An 18,644-nucleotide genomic window follows, 5' to 3' on the forward strand; every position below is an offset into this window, starting at 1 on the left:
ATTTTTAAAACTTTTACGAATATAGTTTAAAATGCTTAAAATATTTCATACATACAACAATATTATTACTATAACCTAAAAATAAAATAAAACTAATATTTTAATAATGGTTTGATATTGTTATTCTAAAATTATTTTAAAATAAAATAAAAACATATAATCAGCTGTAAATAATTTTAAAATGATATTATTTTTTGTAATGAGTAATAAATTTTTAGTTTAACTAATTTTGGTAGCCACTTCACTTTATTTCTGGATCCACTACTGATTCTTTGGTTGTTTCCATTTCCCATCAGCGATGAAATAGTTAGACAACCAGATAATAGGGTTGACATGCAATGCTTAGCAAAGTGAAAATTGTTGGAGGTGGGCTTCAGCCCCGCTCCAGACCAAGAGCTCGATCTAATCTTACCAAGGCTTAGAAGAGGACATTAGGGCATCTCCATCCCTACTCCATTTTTACTCTAAAATGGAGTAAAAGTGAATATGGAGTAAGTAATGCTCCAACCCAACTTCATATCTCACTCCATAATGAAATTTATTCCATAAATGGAGTAATATATTTTTTGTTTGTTCATCACTATGGAGTAGAAAATAGAGTAGGGTTGAAGCAATTTTACTTCATTTTCATTTTTACTCCATTTTGGTGAAAAAAATGGAGTTATACATTCGAGATGCTCTTACCCATGAAGATCGACATCCCATTTTGATCTAAGGGAACCGCGCCCATGTCGAGCTTACCCAATCAAACCATAGCTAAACAGAATTCAAAGCATTAAAGACGAGCATTCAAAGCTATGATACTCACCGGAGATGACACCCTTCCTAGAGACCTATAAAAGAAAAACCAAAGACAAGAAGAAGGGGACTCGAATTCTTGTAGTCGTGTAGAGCACATTTATACGTTCAATACATTCGTACACTCCTGTTCTTCGATATCTTATATATTCATAGTTGTATTCTACTCGTATTATCAATTAAATATATACTTTCATACGAAATCATCAATTTATATATTTTTCAGATTTCTTCTTATACACGTTTATAAAACCCTAACCCTAAATTCTGAGTGAATTTTGAGATCCAACAAAGATGTAAAGTTTTAAGGACTTGAGACAAACTTGAGAATGAGAAGGGTCATCAACAAAAAACTAAAACCTTGAGTACACCAAGGTCCCTAGTGTTTCATAGTTATACAAGCTTTTAGGAATCATGTATAACACACGAGTAGAATCAAGATCGAGTACCAAAGTTAAACACATGTTTTACAGTTCCCAATCAATATCCATAAGTCGTACAGTCGCCTGGACTAAAACTGAGAGTTAATGGGAAAGCAATACGTGCAAACGATCACCTTCTCATAATGGGCCTAATGGGCTTACATAAAGTTATTTTTAAGAAGCGCAAATTTCGGACCAAATCAGAGAGAATTTTTGAAAAAAGAGCAAAGAAAAAATATCAGAGCTTTTACTACAGTACTGAACACTGTTCATGGATCCCACGTGAAGAGACAGCTCAAATTCCAATCTCTCGTTACGACGTCGAATAAAGCCAATTTCGGTTTTGTCCCTAATCCCATCTAATTGGGTCCCACGTTTTCCCCATTTTTATTTTCCAAAAAAAAAATTCCAAAAGCAAAAGCAACAAAAAAAATTAAAAAATAAAATAAAATAAATCGGACAAGATTCGAGCGAGCAAGCAAGCAAAGCAAGTGGGTTGGGTTCTTCATCTTTTTTCTCACAATCACTTTCTTTCTCATTCTCCTTTTCCTCTTCTCTTCCCTTCCCACTTGTTCTTCTCTCTCTCTCTCTCTCTCTAACAAGAACCCTAATTAACATTCATCAATGTAACTTTGATTCTCACTTTACTCTTGTCTCTCTCTACCTCTCTGTGTTGTATCTGTAAAGTAAACCTTCTTACCAGTGAAGATGCCATTGAAGATGAAACCAGATTCGATCCACGAAGACGATGACTGCTTATTCGCCGTCGAGTACGACGGTCCACCGTTACCTTACGACATCCCACGCGCCGTCCCCATCAACATGGACAGGATCCCCGTCGCCGCCGTCGTCTCCCCCGTCTGCATCTCCGCCGCCATGTCCTTCCCCGTGATTCAGCCGATTCTCTCCATCGACAGCACCAAGAAGCAGCTCTCCAGAGAGAAGATGGTCTCTCCGACGTCAGTGATCGAGCACGTCTCCGACTCCACCGCCGTCTCCCCCACCGAGGAAGTGTCCGGCGAGTTGGAGGAGACGACGAGGGGTCTAGCCTTCTGCGATAGCTTTGAGGTTAGCGAGGAGAAAGAGAGCTTAGATAACGAGTCTGTTCTGAGTATGGACTATCCCTCCTCTAGGGTTACTGGCGACTGCGTTAGCGAAACTGGTGGGAAGAAGCAGCAGGTTGTTACTTTCTTAGGTATTGCCTCTGATGATGACGACGACGAAGAGGAGGATTGTATCCAGAAGAGGACACGTGTCGTCCCCGTTAAGAAACAGCCTCAGACAAAGGGTAAAAAGGGTTCTTGCTACAGGTGTTTCAAAGGGAACAGGTTTACTGAGAAGGAAGTGTGTCTTGTCTGCGACGCTAAGTATTGTAGCAGCTGTGTGCTTAGAGCTATGGGTTCGATGCCTGAAGGGAGGAAGTGTGTTAGTTGTATTGGGTGTCCTATTGATGAATCGAAGCGTGGGAGTTTAGGGAAGTGTTCCAGGATGCTTAAGAGGCTGCTTAATGATTTGGAGGTTAAGCAGATTATGAAGACTGAGAGGTTCTGTGAGGCTAATCAGTTGCCGGCTGAGTATGTGTATGTGAATGGGCAGCCTCTGTATCCTGAGGAGCTGGTTGCGCTTCAGACTTGCGCTAATCCTCCGAAGAAGCTTAAGCCTGGGGACTATTGGTATGATAAAGTGTCTGGACTTTGGGGCAAGGTGAGTGTAACACATACTCTTCTTTTAGTTTCTGGTAGCCCTGGGAATAAAGTTAGGAGCCGGCTAATAACCAAGATAATTTTGGATCCGATTCGGTTCTGATTTTTTCAGTTTATTTATGTTAAAAAAGTAAAAAAAATCGGGTTTTTTCGGATTAAATATCAGATTTTTCAGGGTTTATGGTAAAAAAAAGTTGGATAATTCGGATAATTTAAAATATTTCGGATAAAAGTATTATGTTAGTTCGGTTTTTTGGGTATTTATTTTTAAATTGTTTGAATTTTTTAGAACTAAATATAGTAACATACTACTCTTTTAGTTTCTGCCTTTCTGGTGTGTTTCAAGAACGTTTTTACATGTATTATGTTGATGTGTTCCGCAGGAAGGAGAGAAGCCTTATCAGATCATTAGTCCCCATCTGAACGTTGGAGGACCTATTAGTGCAGAAGCTAGCAACGGAAACACTCAAGTTTTCATAAACGGAAGGGAGATTACTAAAGTGGAGCTACGAATGCTGCAGCTGGCAGGAGTTCAGTGTGCAGGTAACCCTCATTTTTGGGTGAACGAGGATGGATCTTACCAAGAAGAAGGACAGAAGAATACAAAAGGATACATATGGGGCAAGGTTTGTTGTTCTGTCTGAAATCTCCATTTTCCATATTTTAAATGCATTTTACATTCTTTTGATAGAAGATTCCAAACTTGTTAACTGCTTTTTCAGGCTGGGACCAAGTTACTCTGTGCTGTATTGTCACTTCCTGTTCCATCCAAATCTATTTCTAATGCTTCTGGAGACCAGCTCCACAGTGCAAACAGCAGAAGCATTTTGGACCATCTTGAGCACAGGACTTTGCAGAAGATTCTTCTGGTTGGGAACAGCGGTTCTGGAACTAGCACAATATTCAAACAGGTAATGAGCTTCTTCTTATTAAGCGTAAGCTTCCAAAGTTTTATAACGGAAACTGAATCGCTTTTCTGGTTCAGGCAAAGATCCTTTATAAGGACATACCGTTCTTGGAAGATGAGCGTGAAAACATAAAGGTGATTATACAGACCAATGTGTATGGTTATCTCGGTATGCTTCTTGAGGGACGTGAGCGGTTTGAAGAAGAGGCTCTTGGCGTCATGAACGCAAAGCAGTCTCTCATTGAAGACGAAGAAGGTGCATATACTGTTTATGGACAAGATCTATATCATGTATTTATATATGACATCTTTGTTTGATATCGGTTTACTCACTTACTAACAGGAGATGCTAAAAGCAACATCAAGACGTTGTACTCCATTGGCCCAAGGCTTAAAGCATTTTCCGATTGGCTATTAAAGACCATGGCTGCTGGAAACCTCGGTGTCATCTTCCCTGCCGCTTCTCGTGAGTATGCCCCACTGGTTGAAGAGTTATGGAGAGATGCAGCGATCCAAGCTACGTACAAGCGAAGAAGTGAGCTTGGACTCCTTCCCAGTGTCGCTAGTTACTTCTTGGAACGGGTATGTGTGTATATAAGCTCTTACACTATAGTTTTTGAGTTCCATTGGATTCTTGGTTAAGCTCTCTCGTTCTTCAGGCTATTGATGTATTGACACCAGACTACGAGCCATCAGATTTGGATATACTATATGCAGAGGGAGTTACTTCCTCCAGTGGTCTAGCTTGTCTTGATTTCTCGTTTCCACAGACTGCAGCTGAAGAGAATCTTGATCCTTCCGACCACCTTGATTCTTTACTCAGGTTTAGTCTCGTTTTCATGTGTTTACAACATTTAGTCAGTTGCATAATATGTGAGAGACATTTTTATGTTAACTCTCTCAGGTACCAGTTGATAAGAGTACCTTCAAGAGGCCTAGGTGAAAACTGCAAATGGATAGATATGTTTGAAGACGTTGGGATGGTTGTGTTCGTTGTCTCCATGAGCGACTACGACCAGGTCTCAGAAGACGGAACAAACAAGATGCTACTCGCCAAGAAACTCTTCGAAAGCATCATCACTCATCCCATCTTTGAGCAGATGGACTTCCTCTTGATACTCAACAAGTACGATCTTCTCGAAGAGAAAGTGGAGCGTGTTCCTTTGACGCGCTGCGAGTGGTTCCAAGACTTTAACCCTGTGGTCAGTCGCCACCGCTCCAACAACAACAACGGTAACCCAACTTTGGGTCAGCTTGCCTTCCATTACATGGCCGTTAAGTTCAAGCGGTTCTACTCTTCCTTGACTGGTAAAAAGCTCTTTGTTTCTTCCAGCAAGAGTTTGGACCCGAACAGCGTTGATGCGTCTCTCAAGTTAGCTATGGAGATTCTGAAATGGAGCGAGGAGAGAGCGAACATTTGCATGAGTGAGTACTCTATGTACAGCACCGAGCCAAGTTCCTTCTCGAATTGATGTTTGTCACATTATAAATAAGCAAAAGTCTCTTAGTGTAGATGTGTATAGATTTTAACAAGCATAAAATTTACAGACAAATCTCTGTGTAAGAACAGTTTTACAATGTGAGTGATTGGTGTTGGTCGAAAATGTATCGAACCTGCTCTTCAGCACTCAACAACACGTTCTTCACAATCCAGCCTTGTTCTTGCATTTGTTTATACAGTTCGGTAAAGTCATCTCGTGTAGCTAACTTGCTCTCTCCTACGAGTGAAGACCAATCTTGCAGCGTCAAGTCGTCCCTTCTCTTGAATCTATTGGTTACAAAGGCTTTACGTATGTAACATGTCTGAAACAAATCACAACCAGAATGTTTTTATCAGTTGACATTATTATGAACTCTGATGATATTAAGTTGAATCCTTTACCTGTAGCAAACTGGTGATAACGTCTACACTGGTGGCTCCTTCACGCAGACAGATAACGATCCCCGGCTAGATATTTTACCAAGTAGTTAAAGATGAAACCAGAGAATCATGAGGGATATAATATAATAAGAACTCACTCTTGGTCTTCTTCTGAAAACTTGAGGGGAAAGCTCCAAAGTTATGAAGTAACCATCATCATTGCAAAGTGATTGCATCACCATCATTGATAGCTTAGGAATCTGAGCCTTTGGATCTAAGCATCCTATTCTGATGGGCCAAACCCTTTTGCTAGCTACAAACAACATATGAACAATTCAGCTTCACTAACCCTTCATATCATGAAGAGGGTTCTGTTTTTTTTTCTTTCACCTCTGCCCCCTAAAAGATCAACTCCTTCCTCTTTGCTCACTTCAGCAGGGGAAGGCACTTGACGAGATTCAATCCATCTTTCCAGAATTATTTCAAGCCTATTCTGATAAGAAGAGGAAAAACATAAAGCTTGTAACATAAAGAGTAGTCTCCACTGTTGAGTTTCATCATCACCAAGATAACAAAAAGCCTAACCTTGGTTAACGTTTGCAGATTGATATGCTTGAGCCCTTGATAAATGCCAAGGAGATCAATTGTGGAGAAAATCGGATACAGAACAAAAGGTAGACTTGCCTGCAGTCTAGCACATAACAGCAAGTCAGAAGATTCTAAAAACAACTCAAAACTATACTAAACTCATCTAACCTTTGGTTGTTTTGGAATAGCATGTTTAGAAGAACAGCCAGTAAGAGACCAAGGTTATCAAAACACACAGTTTGAATCTGAAAAAATCACTAACAAAGTCAGATGTGAAACAAACGATAGAGAACATGAGTAGATTTCTGAAAAAGAAGACCTGAGCCTTTGCAGAGACTTCACCGAGGTTATCCGCAACAGCAAAGCTTCGATGCACAGCTGACTGCACACGTGTGAAGCATTGTGAACACCAAAACTCAAAGAGGGAAAGTCAAAACGTTAGGGAAAGCCTTACACCGGTTGCTAAGTAGCAGGAGAGGCTAATTTGTTTAGCAATGTTGGCGATGGAAGCTAGGAGAAGGAAGTAGCGTGGGAATACCGGAGTCATTAACTCAACTCCAATGCTCAGACTGAAGAGTACCGACGTCGAGAATCTAACTCTCTTGAGATTAGTGTCAAAGGCAGAAGCAAGACTTGCGGTGTATATACATCTACATAACCGTCCAAGCCCATCTTTGAGGATCCAATTAAACGCAGCAGATGAAGCAAGTGACCGAGACTGTCCAATCCCTATGGCTCTAAACATAGCCTATAACAACAATGAAACATCAATCAACTCATGTCTGTTCGGTTCCAATTTGAAAGTCATGAGATGTTCACCTGAGTGGCAAGAACCTGAAGGGCAGAGCTGAAAACTCGGTGCAAGAACTTCCATTTGACATAACTTATATAGCTATCACTGACTTGTTTCGGTATAAAGAAGTCGTTAATCAGTTTCAAGAACCCAACGTGTGAAAACGACGTCGTATCATCATCAACGTCCTCATCAAGGCATACGAGCTCAAAGGAGTCTCCTTTGAGGAAGTACCTAGAAGCTCTGCCGGAGGTTTTGATTACAATCGGGAGCCGACGAGTTACGTTGCCGGGCACGACCTCTTTCGAAACTTCTTCTTGCTGGACATCGATGGAGGTTCTCAGAGACTTGGTGGGTGGGGATTTTCTGGGGAAAGTGAAGATTGGGTATCGGGTTGAGGTTGATTTAGATGGGTTGAGGAAAAGACGAGAGCTTGGATTCGATTTCAGAGATGAATGCATTGATTGATGACCTGAGGTATTAGACGGTTTCAAAGGTCCATACAGGTGGGGGTTTAGTTAGGGTTTAACACAGGGCAGAGGCAGGGAGGGAGGGAGCTTGATGACGACAAATAGGCGCGTGAGGTTAACTCGTTGGTTCTGTCACTAGACTATGCCTGCGGTTTTGAACCCCACTGAATAGAGATTTTTGGTTTTTGATTCGATTATGGGTTATGAACCAATTAGCACATTTCTAAATTAATTTCATTACGGTTTGGTTTGGTTTGGTTTGGTTTGACGATTGAGTAATTTAAAAAAATAAATAATTAAAATTAAAACTAAAACTAAGTGTATCAATATTGCAAATCAAATTAACCTAAAATAAGCAAAATTATCAAAATAATTGAAATTATTCAAATTTGACTACAAAAGCAAAAGAAAAATCAGACTTTAGTTTTGCACAGTAAGATTTCTTATTTGCTCATTGGAAATCAGATTTATTTAAGTTTAAACAAAGAGTCAGAAGTTAAATCAGATTGTTCATATTTTGCTACAACCAAAAGCTTCACAAGATAAGTAGAGAAAGTAGAAAAGGGCTTTTTTTTGTGTGTAGAGAGATAGAGAGAGATTCAGGGTCTTAACCACAATTCATCTTCTGAGAAATTTAGATTTTCGGTTATGTATACAAGACTTGATGAGAGGTTGTGTAAGAGCTAATGCTTTTAATCTAAACGTGCTTTTAATCTAAACGTGAAAATCTTTTGGCCAAACACTGTTCTGCTTTCCAGATTACAAGAATTGTTCCCTCCCTATCTCACAAACTGATAAAACACATCAAAACGCATTAAAAAAACACTATATAGCAGCAAATCTCAACCCACATCTCTCACTTGCATTTTCCAGAAGCACACGACCCATCTCTACGATGCAGCAGCCTCTTCCGAGTCATATCCAAAAAGTTTTCTGCCTTTGTTTCTCCACCATCACGTCTCTGACTCTTCAGCTTCTTCATCTTCAACTACAGTCGGAAGCGTGCCTTCTCTGCTGAAACCAGGGTTCAAGAACTTTGCCACAAAAGCCCATAACTTATAAACATCTTCAAAGTTCGTCAAAAAACTCAGAGAAGCTGTCACAACCTCAAATCTCACATACCCTCCTCCTCCTCCTCCTCGCTTACCACCAGCTTCTCTCTGCAGATGCAAAGAGCTATCTCCCCCGCGATGATGATTTCTCGGGACATCCATCATCCGTATGTGACTCAAGATCCCAATACCAAGACACACACCTTCTCTCTCAGCAAGTTTTAAAACAACCTCTGGACTCACAAACCCTTTGCTCTTGTCTTTCACGTTGAAAGCAACCGCTGCTCCTCTCTCGTACTTTATCTTTGGCCCATATATCTGCACAAGACTGCCTGTTTCAGGCATCTTGAGTTGCAGCAAAGAGATCACAAGCCAGTTTATAAGGAACCTGAGTCTAGTTGTGGTTTTACTAAGACCTAACATATTCACATGATCGATATGGCTGCAAACAATCTCTGGCTCCCTTCTCTCCCAATCATCTTCATTCGGATTCTCACCATCGCTTTCTTCGTTATACACACTTGCTAGAGAAGCTTCCCCTTGGTCCAGACTATGACTCACACGGTCTATGTTAAACGAAACTCTTGTTCCTCTGCTTGGCTGTTCATCTTCAAGCCTCCCTCTTCTTCCCAGTAACCTAAACTCTCCTTCAGTCTCTCGTCTAATAGCATTCTCCTTCATATCAGAGCAGATCTTGGAGCTTGACCCATTTGTTCCAAACCCACATTGCTCTTCTTCCTGTATCTCTTGCGTCAGGAGACTACTCGAGTTCCTCAGGTTCCGTGACGGCGTTGAAACCGACATAACCGCAGCATCAAACGAGAGGACATCTTTACCATCATACATAGGACTCTTTGCCACTGGTCTAGGCGACTGCCGTTTGCTTGTAAACCAGAACGGCGGCAACGGAGAGGCGATTTTATGATGGTTTAAAGGGTCAGAGCCAAGCGGACTATGCCCCAAATCGATCCAAAACGAGTTGTCTGACGACTCATCTTCACTAAAAGCTGGACTCTTCATCAACCCTCCAACCGAAACGCTCTCATTCTCTTCAAAAATGGTGCTGCTAGTCCCATCTCCATCGTCTAAAAGCTCTGTCTCAAACACATCTCTCACTTGCGCTGAAGTGTATGCGCCGGAGAAAGCCGGCATCTGAGCTCCTTTACGAGAAGCTTCCATAGTGGCAGCACCAGGTTTATAACCATCTTCGAGACCAACCAAACCGTCCAAACCATCTATTGAATCACTGAGATATAACGGATACTGAGGTGTGATCTTAACTATGCCTGAACCTGTTTTACCAGACTGGCTCTGGAGGTTTCCCATCACTGACTTCTTAATCAACAGACAACCAAACCCTGTAGGATCATGACCAAACACTTTATAGAAAGAAGTGATGATAAACTCCGGTCGAAACAAGGATAACCCGAGGGAATCCATATCTTTAGGACCTAAAGAGCCAGCATCAAGCAGCACATGCCAGTTGTTCTGCTGAGCAAGAGCCATCCACTGGTAAGAGTACTTAGAGCCAGTAACTCTAGACTGCGCAGGAAACACAAACAACCCAACCGCAGAGTCCTTCTTCTTCCTCTTCTTATGAGACAAACGCTTCTTCAAATCAGTCGAGCAGAGCTTCAACGTCGGCCATTTAAACCACGCGTTGTAAGCCTTAGCTCCCTTCTCTCTAGCGGTCTGAGCCATCCAGTTCACAGACTGGCTCTCGTGATCAAACATCGTCAGAAGCCTCTTGTTGGTATGAAAGGGGTAAGACTCAGCGAGCAGCCTAAACGCTGAGCCTCTACTAACGGTGAAGACAAGACCGTACTCACTCTCAGGGATGTTGAGGTAATCCATTATCCTACTCTTGAGATCGTGTTCAACAGTTCCACTCTCGGCTCCACCGTAAAGAGCGTGGTTACTCAAATTAGCTGTGATCTCAGAGAGACTAAACGTGCAAGAGTCCCAGTAATGAAGCGTCTGGAGATAAGAGAACAAACCGAACCCGCAGTAATCAAGACATACCTTGGAGTTGGAATCCGACAAGTGAGAATACTCGTCAGATCTCAACTGATCGACTTTCTCTGAAGTCTCGTACTTGGGGTACATTGTGAGGAACTTGCTGAACGCTTCGAGGAGCTGAGGGATGTCGTCTTCTGATTGGAAGTCACGCTCAGCGGCTAGGGCCGTCGCGCGGAGGAACTCGCGCTGAGCGTGGAGTCTGGCTAGGGATCTAGACCGGCCCAAGCTCTCGTCTTCTTGGTCGATGTCTTGAGATTTGTGGAGGGAACCGTTCTCGGAGGCGTCCTCGAGAGCTTCCCTGAGCTTGTCTTCGTAGAGCTTTCGAAGCATGGAGGAGGAGGAGGAGGAGGAGGAGTCATGTCTCCTCCTGCTCTTGCTCTTGTCTAAGATGAGAGCAGCGCAGTGGTGGATTTGCTTCCACAGAGGGAAATGCATAATCTTTTCTGGAGATTTAGCAGCAAAAGGAGGAAAGACCCATAAGAATTGAACAGATCAAGAAGGTGAGTGAGACCTCTCTAAAGACGGAGACTTTCAGTGAACCCAGAAGATAAAGATTCAAAATTTAAATGATTTTGGGTTTAATCAAACGAATTTCACGGAGTGGAATCCAAGAAACCCTAGGAACAGAACAGAACAGAAGGGAACGAAGAAGAAGATCTTTTTTTTGTTTTTGTTTTTGTTTGTGTGTTTGGAAGATTAGATAATAAATGCAAAGCTGAGTCCTTTCACCACCAATCTCTCGTTTCATTTACTACTCTCTCTCTCTTTCTACTCAGTGGGCTTTCTCTCTCTCTCTCTAGCCTTTCTTTTTTACAGGTCCGGTCAAAAAGGCATTGACTTTTATTTTACACAAAAGCAGAGAGAGAATAGTGGTGGCTCCTCCTCCTCCTGCGTTTAGGGTTTTCAGCTTAAAATTATTTCAATTTCTGTAATCATCATTTGCTCTTTTTAATTAAAGAATCTTCTAAGCTCATTTTAATGCATTTATGACAGTCTGTAATGTTGGGTTATATACAACTCTATTTATTATTACTAAATTGTTTATTGAAGCAAAAGTAAATAAACACAAGATTTGTATTTTTCTGTTATTGAAAACATATTTTTGTCGTATATTGTGCCCTGAATAACGTATGAATTAGTCAACTCTGGCAGTAACGAAAAAATGTGATTCGCTTGAATATAAAGAAATAAAAACTACTGTCCACATTTTAGGATTATTCGATCTGTTGATATATTTGAAAATCTTTTAAACCTTATGGTATTTTGTGGCCAATTTAAGAAAGTAAAAAGGGTTTTGACTAGATATATCTTTGACAGACAATATATATATATATATATATATGCGTATTAAATATGTTAGGTTGCGAACTGTGGGAAGATTCTTGCTCTCTTTAGACTCCACATTTAAGGAAAAGATTGCCAGAATATTTATTCAAATTAGATTAAAAAGAATTCTACATGACATATTGACAATTAAAACCTTTATCAACAATTTCCATATACTTTGTTTTATGTTTTTTTATATTTTTTATATTTGTTGTCATCGTGTTTTGTTTTATTAATATAGTTATTCTAGCATGGATTAACTCACAGTTCTTATTTTCCTGAAAAAAAATACATCACATAATATTTTATATATTCTATTTTATGGATAGGCAAATAAACCAAATCTGGATATTGACCAAACTTGACCAGTGAAAATAAACCCAAACCAAACCGAATATGACACAAATACCTAATGAATCTTGTTTTACGATATTTCGGATTATGAATTTTATCCGAACCAAATCATAATTCAAATATATCTGGAAAAACTTGAAAAATTGAAAGTCTCAAAAGAAAGTCATACCAAACTCGAATTTAATCTCAAAAAATACATAAAATATTCTAAAATATTATTGAGTGCCTAAATTAAATATCTAATACATGAATAATTAACTCAAATATTAAGTATATATTTTGATTTTCTATAAAAAAATTAAAGTTTTTATGTTTTGAAATTTGCATTTCAAGTTTAGGTATTAATAAGCTTGCTTCTGTCCAAGAGCTTGTGGTCAAGTGGTAAGAGGAATGGCTTGGGATGTAAACACATTTCAAATTAGATCCACCTGCCATGCGAAACTAAATCATATGTTACCTGGACACTTACATAGATATGGTCATTTGCTTTCGGCCCATTTGAATACCCGAAGAGATGATCTATATCTATGAACTGCACCTCTCCTTGTGGATTAGTCTAGGTTCTTAGGCTTGGGATACCCAGATTAAAAAAAAAACTTGATTCTGAAATTTAAACATTGTTGCTTTGTTTTGAAGTTTAACTAATGTTTCTTAATTTTATAATGTTGTTATTTGATAGTTTTAACTTGTTTATGTTTTTCTCCTCTTAACTTCTTTATGTTTTATAGAGTTGTTTATGCTTCTGAATCATTTCACCAAACTTTTGTTGGTGAAATTGTTTAAACTTGCCATGTTTGTGAACTAAAGTGTGTACTTTTGAATCACAAACAAGGATTTGGGTAAGTGGAATCTGATAGAACCAAGACCAATTTAAAATGAATTCAACTAGGTTTATGATGTGTGTTACTACTATATCAGAATCATTAGAAACAAAAGAGGTTAATATTGTAAAGGAGCTTGAACAAGCAACCAAAACACATAACATAGAGTCAGAGAGACGCTTGTTCAAAAAAAAAAGAGAGAGTCAGAGAGTCATAACAGAGAGGGGAACAAAAGAGGGTTAAGTTATGAAGAGGAGCAACACTAAAAAAAATGACAGAGGGGGGAAATGTGAGCGAGAATGAGAGATAGCTTTCTATCTAAAGGCCACTTAGGCTCCTTCGACGCTGCCTTAGTCTTGCACCAATACTATCTGGATTAGGTTCCTCAAGAGCCGCTTTCCTCTTGCTTCGAGTAATCACAGAGCTGCCAATGCTCTCTGAATTAGGTTCGCGAGATGTTCTCTTCTCACTTCTCGTTTCTCCAGTATTCACCGAGTCACCTATGGTCTTTGGCTCCAAACTTGATATTTGTCCTGTCTTTTCATGAGCTTTTGGAAGATCACCAATGACCTGAAGATCATCCGCCGAAGGCAAGCAGAAGCTCAGTGACCTTTTAGCTGAACTCGGATTCTCGTCTGCTGTGTTTTCATCTTCCTCTTTCTTCAAGGAATCACCATTTTGACTTTCCATAATCTGAAGCTCCGGTACCTCATTAGGGAGATCATCATCATCAGCAATGTCCGGAAGTTGTTTTGCTTCTTGAAACGAGAGTGATCTCTTTGCAGAAGCTTGATTCGGGGTGGCATCATCACTCTGCGCCCGTTTGGTTTGAATCAGATAATGCGCCACAGACTTGTAGCCGAGTTTAGCTATCTAGAAACAATACCAAGAAACAAATCTTGAGTCTATTCAAAAGTAACATAAACACAAGATAAAGAGCAAATGAGCGATATAAAAAGAAGAATAACGCACCCTTCTATAAATGGGACCAGTTGGAACCCATCCTTTATGATTCCGGCACAAACTGCAGTTGCAAATCCCGCGACAAACAGGGCAAACCCACTCTGGATTGTCAAGAGCTTCAAGCACATGTTCCCCATATCTATTCATCAACAAAATAAAACACATTCAACACCAACAAGAAAAAAAGACTACATTGCTAGTGATCTTTCTTACACAAATGTGTGTTTGAGAAGAAAAAGGAGAGTAGTCACCTCATGAACAAACAATCACCACAGAATTGTCCTTGGACCAAGTCGCATACACTGCACTGTGTCCGATGACCGAGCGTTTTCTGCCTGTAAAACAAACACACACACACACAAACTGAACCGTTAAGCAATTTCGTTACCCATATTTGGAGGTTTGGTTTAACTGGATTCAAATTTCTGTGTAAAAGCATTAAGCAACTTGGTTTCAAAGAGTTGAAAAAAAAACAAGTTCGTTTCTAAAAACACACACTAAAGCATTAAATCAATTTTGTTAGTACTTACTTGTCTTCAGCTTAGATTCAGAGGTTCTAAAACACACACACACTGAAGCATTGAGCAAGTTCGTTTTAACAGATGCGAAACCAAGTTCTCTCTTATAACAGAAAAGGAAACACTAAGAGTTTAATCCACTTAATGCTGTATGAATCTTGGGAGTTAAATCTAAGAGTAAACCTGCACTGGTGACAAGTTTTGCCCTTGAAGGGATCATAAATCCTCTTTCCATCCTTGCCATAGCCATCAACAAAGCAAGTCCAGCTTCGTTCCGTGTTCCCAAGCAGCTTCTCATGCTCCTCTGTGTAAACCTCCACCCTCGGGCCTTCAAAAATCAACAACCTCTCTCCTTTAGATTTTTTACCCTTCACATTGTCTCTCTCGCTGTAGGTAACAGGAGTTGTGTTCTCCAACCTGAGAAAATGAATCGACCCAGAAATCAAAAACCCCAATTTCAACAGATAAACCCTAATTTCAACAGAGGAATCGTAAGCCCTAATTTCAGAAATCATAAACCCTAACTTAAACTGAAAAACCCCCAACTTTCTCCAGCAAAACCCTAATTTTTCAATCGGAGAGGGAGAGGGAGAGGAGATGATACCGGGAAGATCGACGGGAAGGAGCGGTGGGAGGAGTCGATTTCGGAGCCGGGTTGGAGTTGCCGAACGATCTTTTACCGGGTCGGGTCTCGGATTGGAGTTTTCTCGCGAGATTCAAGATGCCGAGGTTCTGCATGCGCTGAAGATTCTCTTTGATCCTCTCTTCTCGGCATTGTTCGTAGAGAGAGGCCTTTGGGTTTCCTTGGATCTCTGGTGGATTATTAGGGTTTGATTTGGGCATTGAAGCTTCCACTGCTGTTCTCATGGCGAGCATGATGATGACACTGCTTTTCAGATTGCACTGATCTCTATCTCTCTTTGTCTTCTCGTCTCTCACTGCTGTGAAGAGTTTTATTTTTTGTTTTTAAAGATAAGACTGCAACGGTCGGATTTTTTATTTGAAAATGGGCATGAATTTGGGGAAATGTGTTGAAGAGATTTGATGGTACTTCAATTTCTTTTTTTTTCTAAATTGCTACTTTGTAATGCAATACAGCTGGATAATAGTGGAGAAGATAGAAATTATTATTTTATAAAAATAATTATTTAAATGTTAAATAAAATTACCATACCTACTTTCTGCAAATCACAGAAAAAGGAACGATATCGAATTTTTAGATAATGTCCAAATGAATAATAAAGTTTCAAGTTTTGAGTAAGGTTGCAAAAAATGAGTCTCACCTTCTTGACCAGATTAACACCTAATCTTTTTTTCTCATTTTCTGATTTTCTGATTTTTGACAAAATTTCACAAATATGATAAAAAAAAATGAAGCATGATTGTAATTTAAGAAAGTTACTGCAATATTGTTACATCGTCTCTTTGACATTTTTTTACAGTTTACATATATGAATAAAAAATAAAACAATTTGTATTTTGGTTGTAGTTCCAAAAAAAAAATTGTATTTTGGTTGTAAAAAGTTATGATAAAATAATGTTAGCAGTAGTTACTTTTCGTATTGGAAATTGATATTATAACTTATTGTCCATCAGACTTGAACTACTTGGTTGGATTAATTTAAGGCTCTTAATTTAGTTATTACTTTAAATCCAGAGAACTCAAGCGTTCAACGAATCAAATGCCGGGTCGTTATTTTCTCACAAGCAAAGGGAAAAACTAGTCCACATTGATGAACCACCACTAGAAAAATTCTTGAAGCACAGTCCCACAAGTTTCCTATCGATCCCAAACTCTTCTTTATTATATAAATCTGAAAAGAAACACTTAAGTTTCTTTAAGTCGAGAGATATGGCTTCCAGTTCAAGAAGAGACATGGACGTGTCTCTCTTCTTCTTTTTCTCCTTCCTCTTAACTCTCGCTGCTTTAGTGGAATCTGCTGGCCGTGGAGTTACCAACAATGATAACAAAAATGGAGGATTAGGAGCTTCGTTTATATTTGGAGATTCTCTAGTCGATGCTGGGAATAATAACTATCTACCGACCTTGTCTAGGGCCAACATGAAGCCTAATGGTATCGACTTCAAAGCCTCCGGAGGCAACCCTACCGGTCGGTTTACTAATGGCCGGACCATTGGTGACATCGTTGGTACATACACCTTTTTTTATCAATTCTTTAATGCATATATAGTAAATAGTAAACGACATATGATATATATACACCCCTAGTGCAGATATGATGTTCAGTTATACTCGAGTATACCTTAATGTTTATGTTGATGTTTATTTCGTCTACTTATGTTAATTTTTTATATGAAGGGTTTGATTAATGATATTTCAGGGGAAGAACTTGGATCAGCGAATTATGCTATCCCATTCTTAGCACCTAACGCTACCGGAAAAGCTTTACTAGCCGGTGTGAATTACGCATCCGGAGGAGGAGGAATCATGAATGCAACCGGAAGAATCTTTGTAATTTTTAATCAATATGTTTAGATAATGTTTTACATCTTATTTTAAAGTTCTAACTTGTGTTTTTTTTGGGTGTAAATGAAACTACTTGGTAGGTGAACAGATTAGGTATGGATGTACAAGTCGATTTCTTCAACACCACACGTAAACAATTCGATGACTTACTTGGAAAAGAGAAAGCAAAAGAGTATATAAGCAAGAAATCAATATTCTCCATCACAATCGGAGCCAACGACTTCCTCAACAACTATCTATTCCCACTTCTCTCCGTTGGAACACGGCTCACTCAAACTCCTGATAATTTTATTGACGACATGCTCGACCATCTTCGCGACCAACTAACCGTAAGCAACAACAAAAAGAATGGTCCGAAGAATGTTTTAAGCTTACAGTTAATGGTTGTTTATGGTTGCAATGCAGAGGTTGTATCAATTGGATGCAAGAAAGTTTGTTATCGGGAACGTTGGACCGATCGGATGCATACCGTACCAGAAAACGATTAATCAACTAAATGAAAATGAGTGTGTAGATCTGGCTAATAAGCTAGCAAATCAATACAATGTTCGACTTAAGATTTTATTAGAGGACCTAAACAAGAAGCTTCCCGGAGCAATGTTCGTGCATGCCAATGTCTACGATCTCGTCATGGAACTCATTACTAATTACGACAAATACGGTAATATTTCATTTTTTTTCCCGGAGAAATGTTTTCGGGTGTCGGTAATATTTGGAATGAGTATCTATATACATATACTCGTTATGAGCCTTGAGTTAATGAGTATTGTGTAGGGTTCAAAACGGCGACAAAGGCTTGTTGCGGTAATGGAGGACAGTTCGCGGGTATAATACCGTGCGGACCGACATCGAGTATGTGCGAGGAAAGGGATAAGTATGTGTTTTGGGATCCTTATCATCCGAGTGAAGCAGCCAATGTTATCATTGCGAAGCAATTGTTGTATGGTGATGTTAAAGTCATCTCTCCGGTTAATCTCAGTAAACTTAGAGATATGTGATTTGATTGTTTGGAGATTCCACACTTCATTTCTTCCATTTACGGTTTGCTTTACGCAAAGTTAAAAACCGATCTTTGTATGTAAATGTATGTGATTAGCTTTAATTTAAGTGAGAATGAAATATTACCGTATTTGTCGGGTTTGTATCGTACGTAAACCGAAGAACCGATTGGGACCCGAACCCGAAAGTACAATGGGTTATACCGGATCTTTGTATGTAAACCGATCTTTGTATGTAAATGAAGTTTAGTACAATGGATTATACCGGATCTTTGTATGTAAACCCGATTGGTATAACCCATTGTACTTTCGGGTTCGGGTCCCAATCGGTTCTTCGGTTTAAAAATAACTGATTTGTACCTATTTTGTAACTCAAACATAAATGAAATCGGTTTTTCGGATTTAAAATACATGATTTGTACATATTTTAATAGCCAAAACATAAGTAAAATCAATTTAAAAATAAGAAAAAACATCAAACGTTATCATTCAAAATCAAACAAAAGATAAACATAGTTATTGATAAAAAGAAAACCAGATAAATGAAATCATAAAACAAAAAC

General features: G+C 39.3%; 5 protein-coding genes across 5 annotated transcripts; 2 read left to right on the plus strand and 3 right to left on the minus strand.

Annotated features, from left to right (window-relative positions):
• Positions 1 to 1,470: 1,470 nt before the first annotated feature.
• On the plus strand, positions 1,471 to 5,487 carry LOC103864471 (extra-large guanine nucleotide-binding protein 1). The gene is made up of 7 exons (XM_009142218.3): positions 1,471 to 2,924; positions 3,307 to 3,549; positions 3,646 to 3,834; positions 3,909 to 4,086; positions 4,174 to 4,412; positions 4,490 to 4,653; positions 4,735 to 5,487. Exons 1-7 carry the CDS (start codon positions 1,929 to 1,931, stop codon positions 5,300 to 5,302), a joined length of 2,577 nt encoding a protein of 858 aa, XP_009140466.1. The 5' UTR covers positions 1,471 to 1,928; the 3' UTR covers positions 5,303 to 5,487.
• On the minus strand, positions 5,317 to 7,970 carry LOC103864470 (protein root UVB sensitive 4). Its single transcript, XM_009142217.3, has 9 exons — positions 7,099 to 7,970; positions 6,734 to 7,027; positions 6,599 to 6,661; positions 6,448 to 6,524; positions 6,277 to 6,382; positions 6,082 to 6,184; positions 5,850 to 6,004; positions 5,713 to 5,778; positions 5,317 to 5,633 (listed from the first exon to the last, which is right to left on the minus strand). The coding sequence occupies exons 1-9, from the start codon at positions 7,531 to 7,533 to the stop codon at positions 5,403 to 5,405; spliced, it is 1,530 nt and encodes a 509-aa protein (XP_009140465.1). The 5' UTR covers positions 7,534 to 7,970; the 3' UTR covers positions 5,317 to 5,402.
• A 268-nt stretch (positions 7,971 to 8,238) lies between these two features.
• On the minus strand, positions 8,239 to 11,342 carry LOC103864472. The gene has a single exon (XM_009142219.3). It carries the CDS (start codon positions 11,046 to 11,048, stop codon positions 8,496 to 8,498), a length of 2,553 nt encoding a protein of 850 aa, XP_009140467.1. The 5' UTR covers positions 11,049 to 11,342; the 3' UTR covers positions 8,239 to 8,495.
• Positions 11,343 to 13,211: 1,869 nt separating this feature from the next.
• LOC103864473 (cell division cycle-associated protein 7) lies at positions 13,212 to 15,713 on the minus strand. Its single transcript, XM_009142220.3, has 5 exons — positions 15,200 to 15,713; positions 14,779 to 15,012; positions 14,329 to 14,412; positions 14,087 to 14,216; positions 13,212 to 13,987 (listed from the first exon to the last, which is right to left on the minus strand). The coding sequence occupies exons 1-5, from the start codon at positions 15,469 to 15,471 to the stop codon at positions 13,433 to 13,435; spliced, it is 1,275 nt and encodes a 424-aa protein (XP_009140468.1). The 5' UTR covers positions 15,472 to 15,713; the 3' UTR covers positions 13,212 to 13,432.
• Positions 15,714 to 16,211: 498 nt separating this feature from the next.
• On the plus strand, positions 16,212 to 18,212 carry LOC103864474 (GDSL esterase/lipase At2g23540). Its single transcript, XM_009142221.3, has 5 exons — positions 16,212 to 16,745; positions 16,938 to 17,068; positions 17,164 to 17,412; positions 17,489 to 17,744; positions 17,858 to 18,212. Exons 1-5 carry the CDS (start codon positions 16,448 to 16,450, stop codon positions 18,079 to 18,081), a joined length of 1,158 nt encoding a protein of 385 aa, XP_009140469.1. The 5' UTR covers positions 16,212 to 16,447; the 3' UTR covers positions 18,082 to 18,212.
• Positions 18,213 to 18,644: the final 432 nt, after the last annotated feature.

This window comes from Brassica rapa, chromosome A04 (genome assembly GCF_000309985.2).
Source record: "Brassica rapa cultivar Chiifu-401-42 chromosome A04, CAAS_Brap_v3.01, whole genome shotgun sequence".
Taxonomy (NCBI): Eukaryota; Viridiplantae; Streptophyta; class Magnoliopsida; order Brassicales; family Brassicaceae; genus Brassica; species Brassica rapa.

Coding starts and splice junctions, on each gene's coding strand:
- LOC103864471 (XM_009142218.3), top strand. CDS start 1,929: ATGCCATTGAAGATGAAACCAGATTCGATCCACGAAGACGATGACTGC. Junction 3,835..3,908: donor CTAGCACAATATTCAAACAG/GTAATGAGCTTC, acceptor TTTCTGGTTCAG/GCAAAGATCCTTTATAAGGA. Junction 4,413..4,489: donor CTAGTTACTTCTTGGAACGG/GTATGTGTGTAT, acceptor CTCGTTCTTCAG/GCTATTGATGTATTGACACC.
- LOC103864473 (XM_009142220.3), bottom strand. CDS start 15,471: ATGCTCGCCATGAGAACAGCAGTGGAAGCTTCAATGCCCAAATCAAAC. Junction 15,013..15,199: donor CCTTCCCGTCGATCTTCCCG/GTATCATCTCCT, acceptor TCATTTTCTCAG/GTTGGAGAACACAACTCCTG. Junction 14,413..14,778: donor AAAACTTGTCACCAGTGCAG/GTTTACTCTTAG, acceptor TTTGTTTTACAG/GCAGAAAACGCTCGGTCATC.
- LOC103864472 (XM_009142219.3), bottom strand. CDS start 11,048: ATGCATTTCCCTCTGTGGAAGCAAATCCACCACTGCGCTGCTCTCATC.
- LOC103864474 (XM_009142221.3), top strand. CDS start 16,448: ATGGCTTCCAGTTCAAGAAGAGACATGGACGTGTCTCTCTTCTTCTTT. Junction 17,069..17,163: donor ATGCAACCGGAAGAATCTTT/GTAATTTTTAAT, acceptor ACTACTTGGTAG/GTGAACAGATTAGGTATGGA. Junction 17,413..17,488: donor ATCTTCGCGACCAACTAACC/GTAAGCAACAAC, acceptor GTTGCAATGCAG/AGGTTGTATCAATTGGATGC.
- LOC103864470 (XM_009142217.3), bottom strand. CDS start 7,533: ATGCATTCATCTCTGAAATCGAATCCAAGCTCTCGTCTTTTCCTCAAC. Junction 6,005..6,081: donor TGATCTTTTAGGGGGCAGAG/GTGAAAGAAAAA, acceptor TGTTGTTTGTAG/CTAGCAAAAGGGTTTGGCCC. Junction 5,634..5,712: donor TTATCACCAGTTTGCTACAG/GTAAAGGATTCA, acceptor GATTTGTTTCAG/ACATGTTACATACGTAAAGC.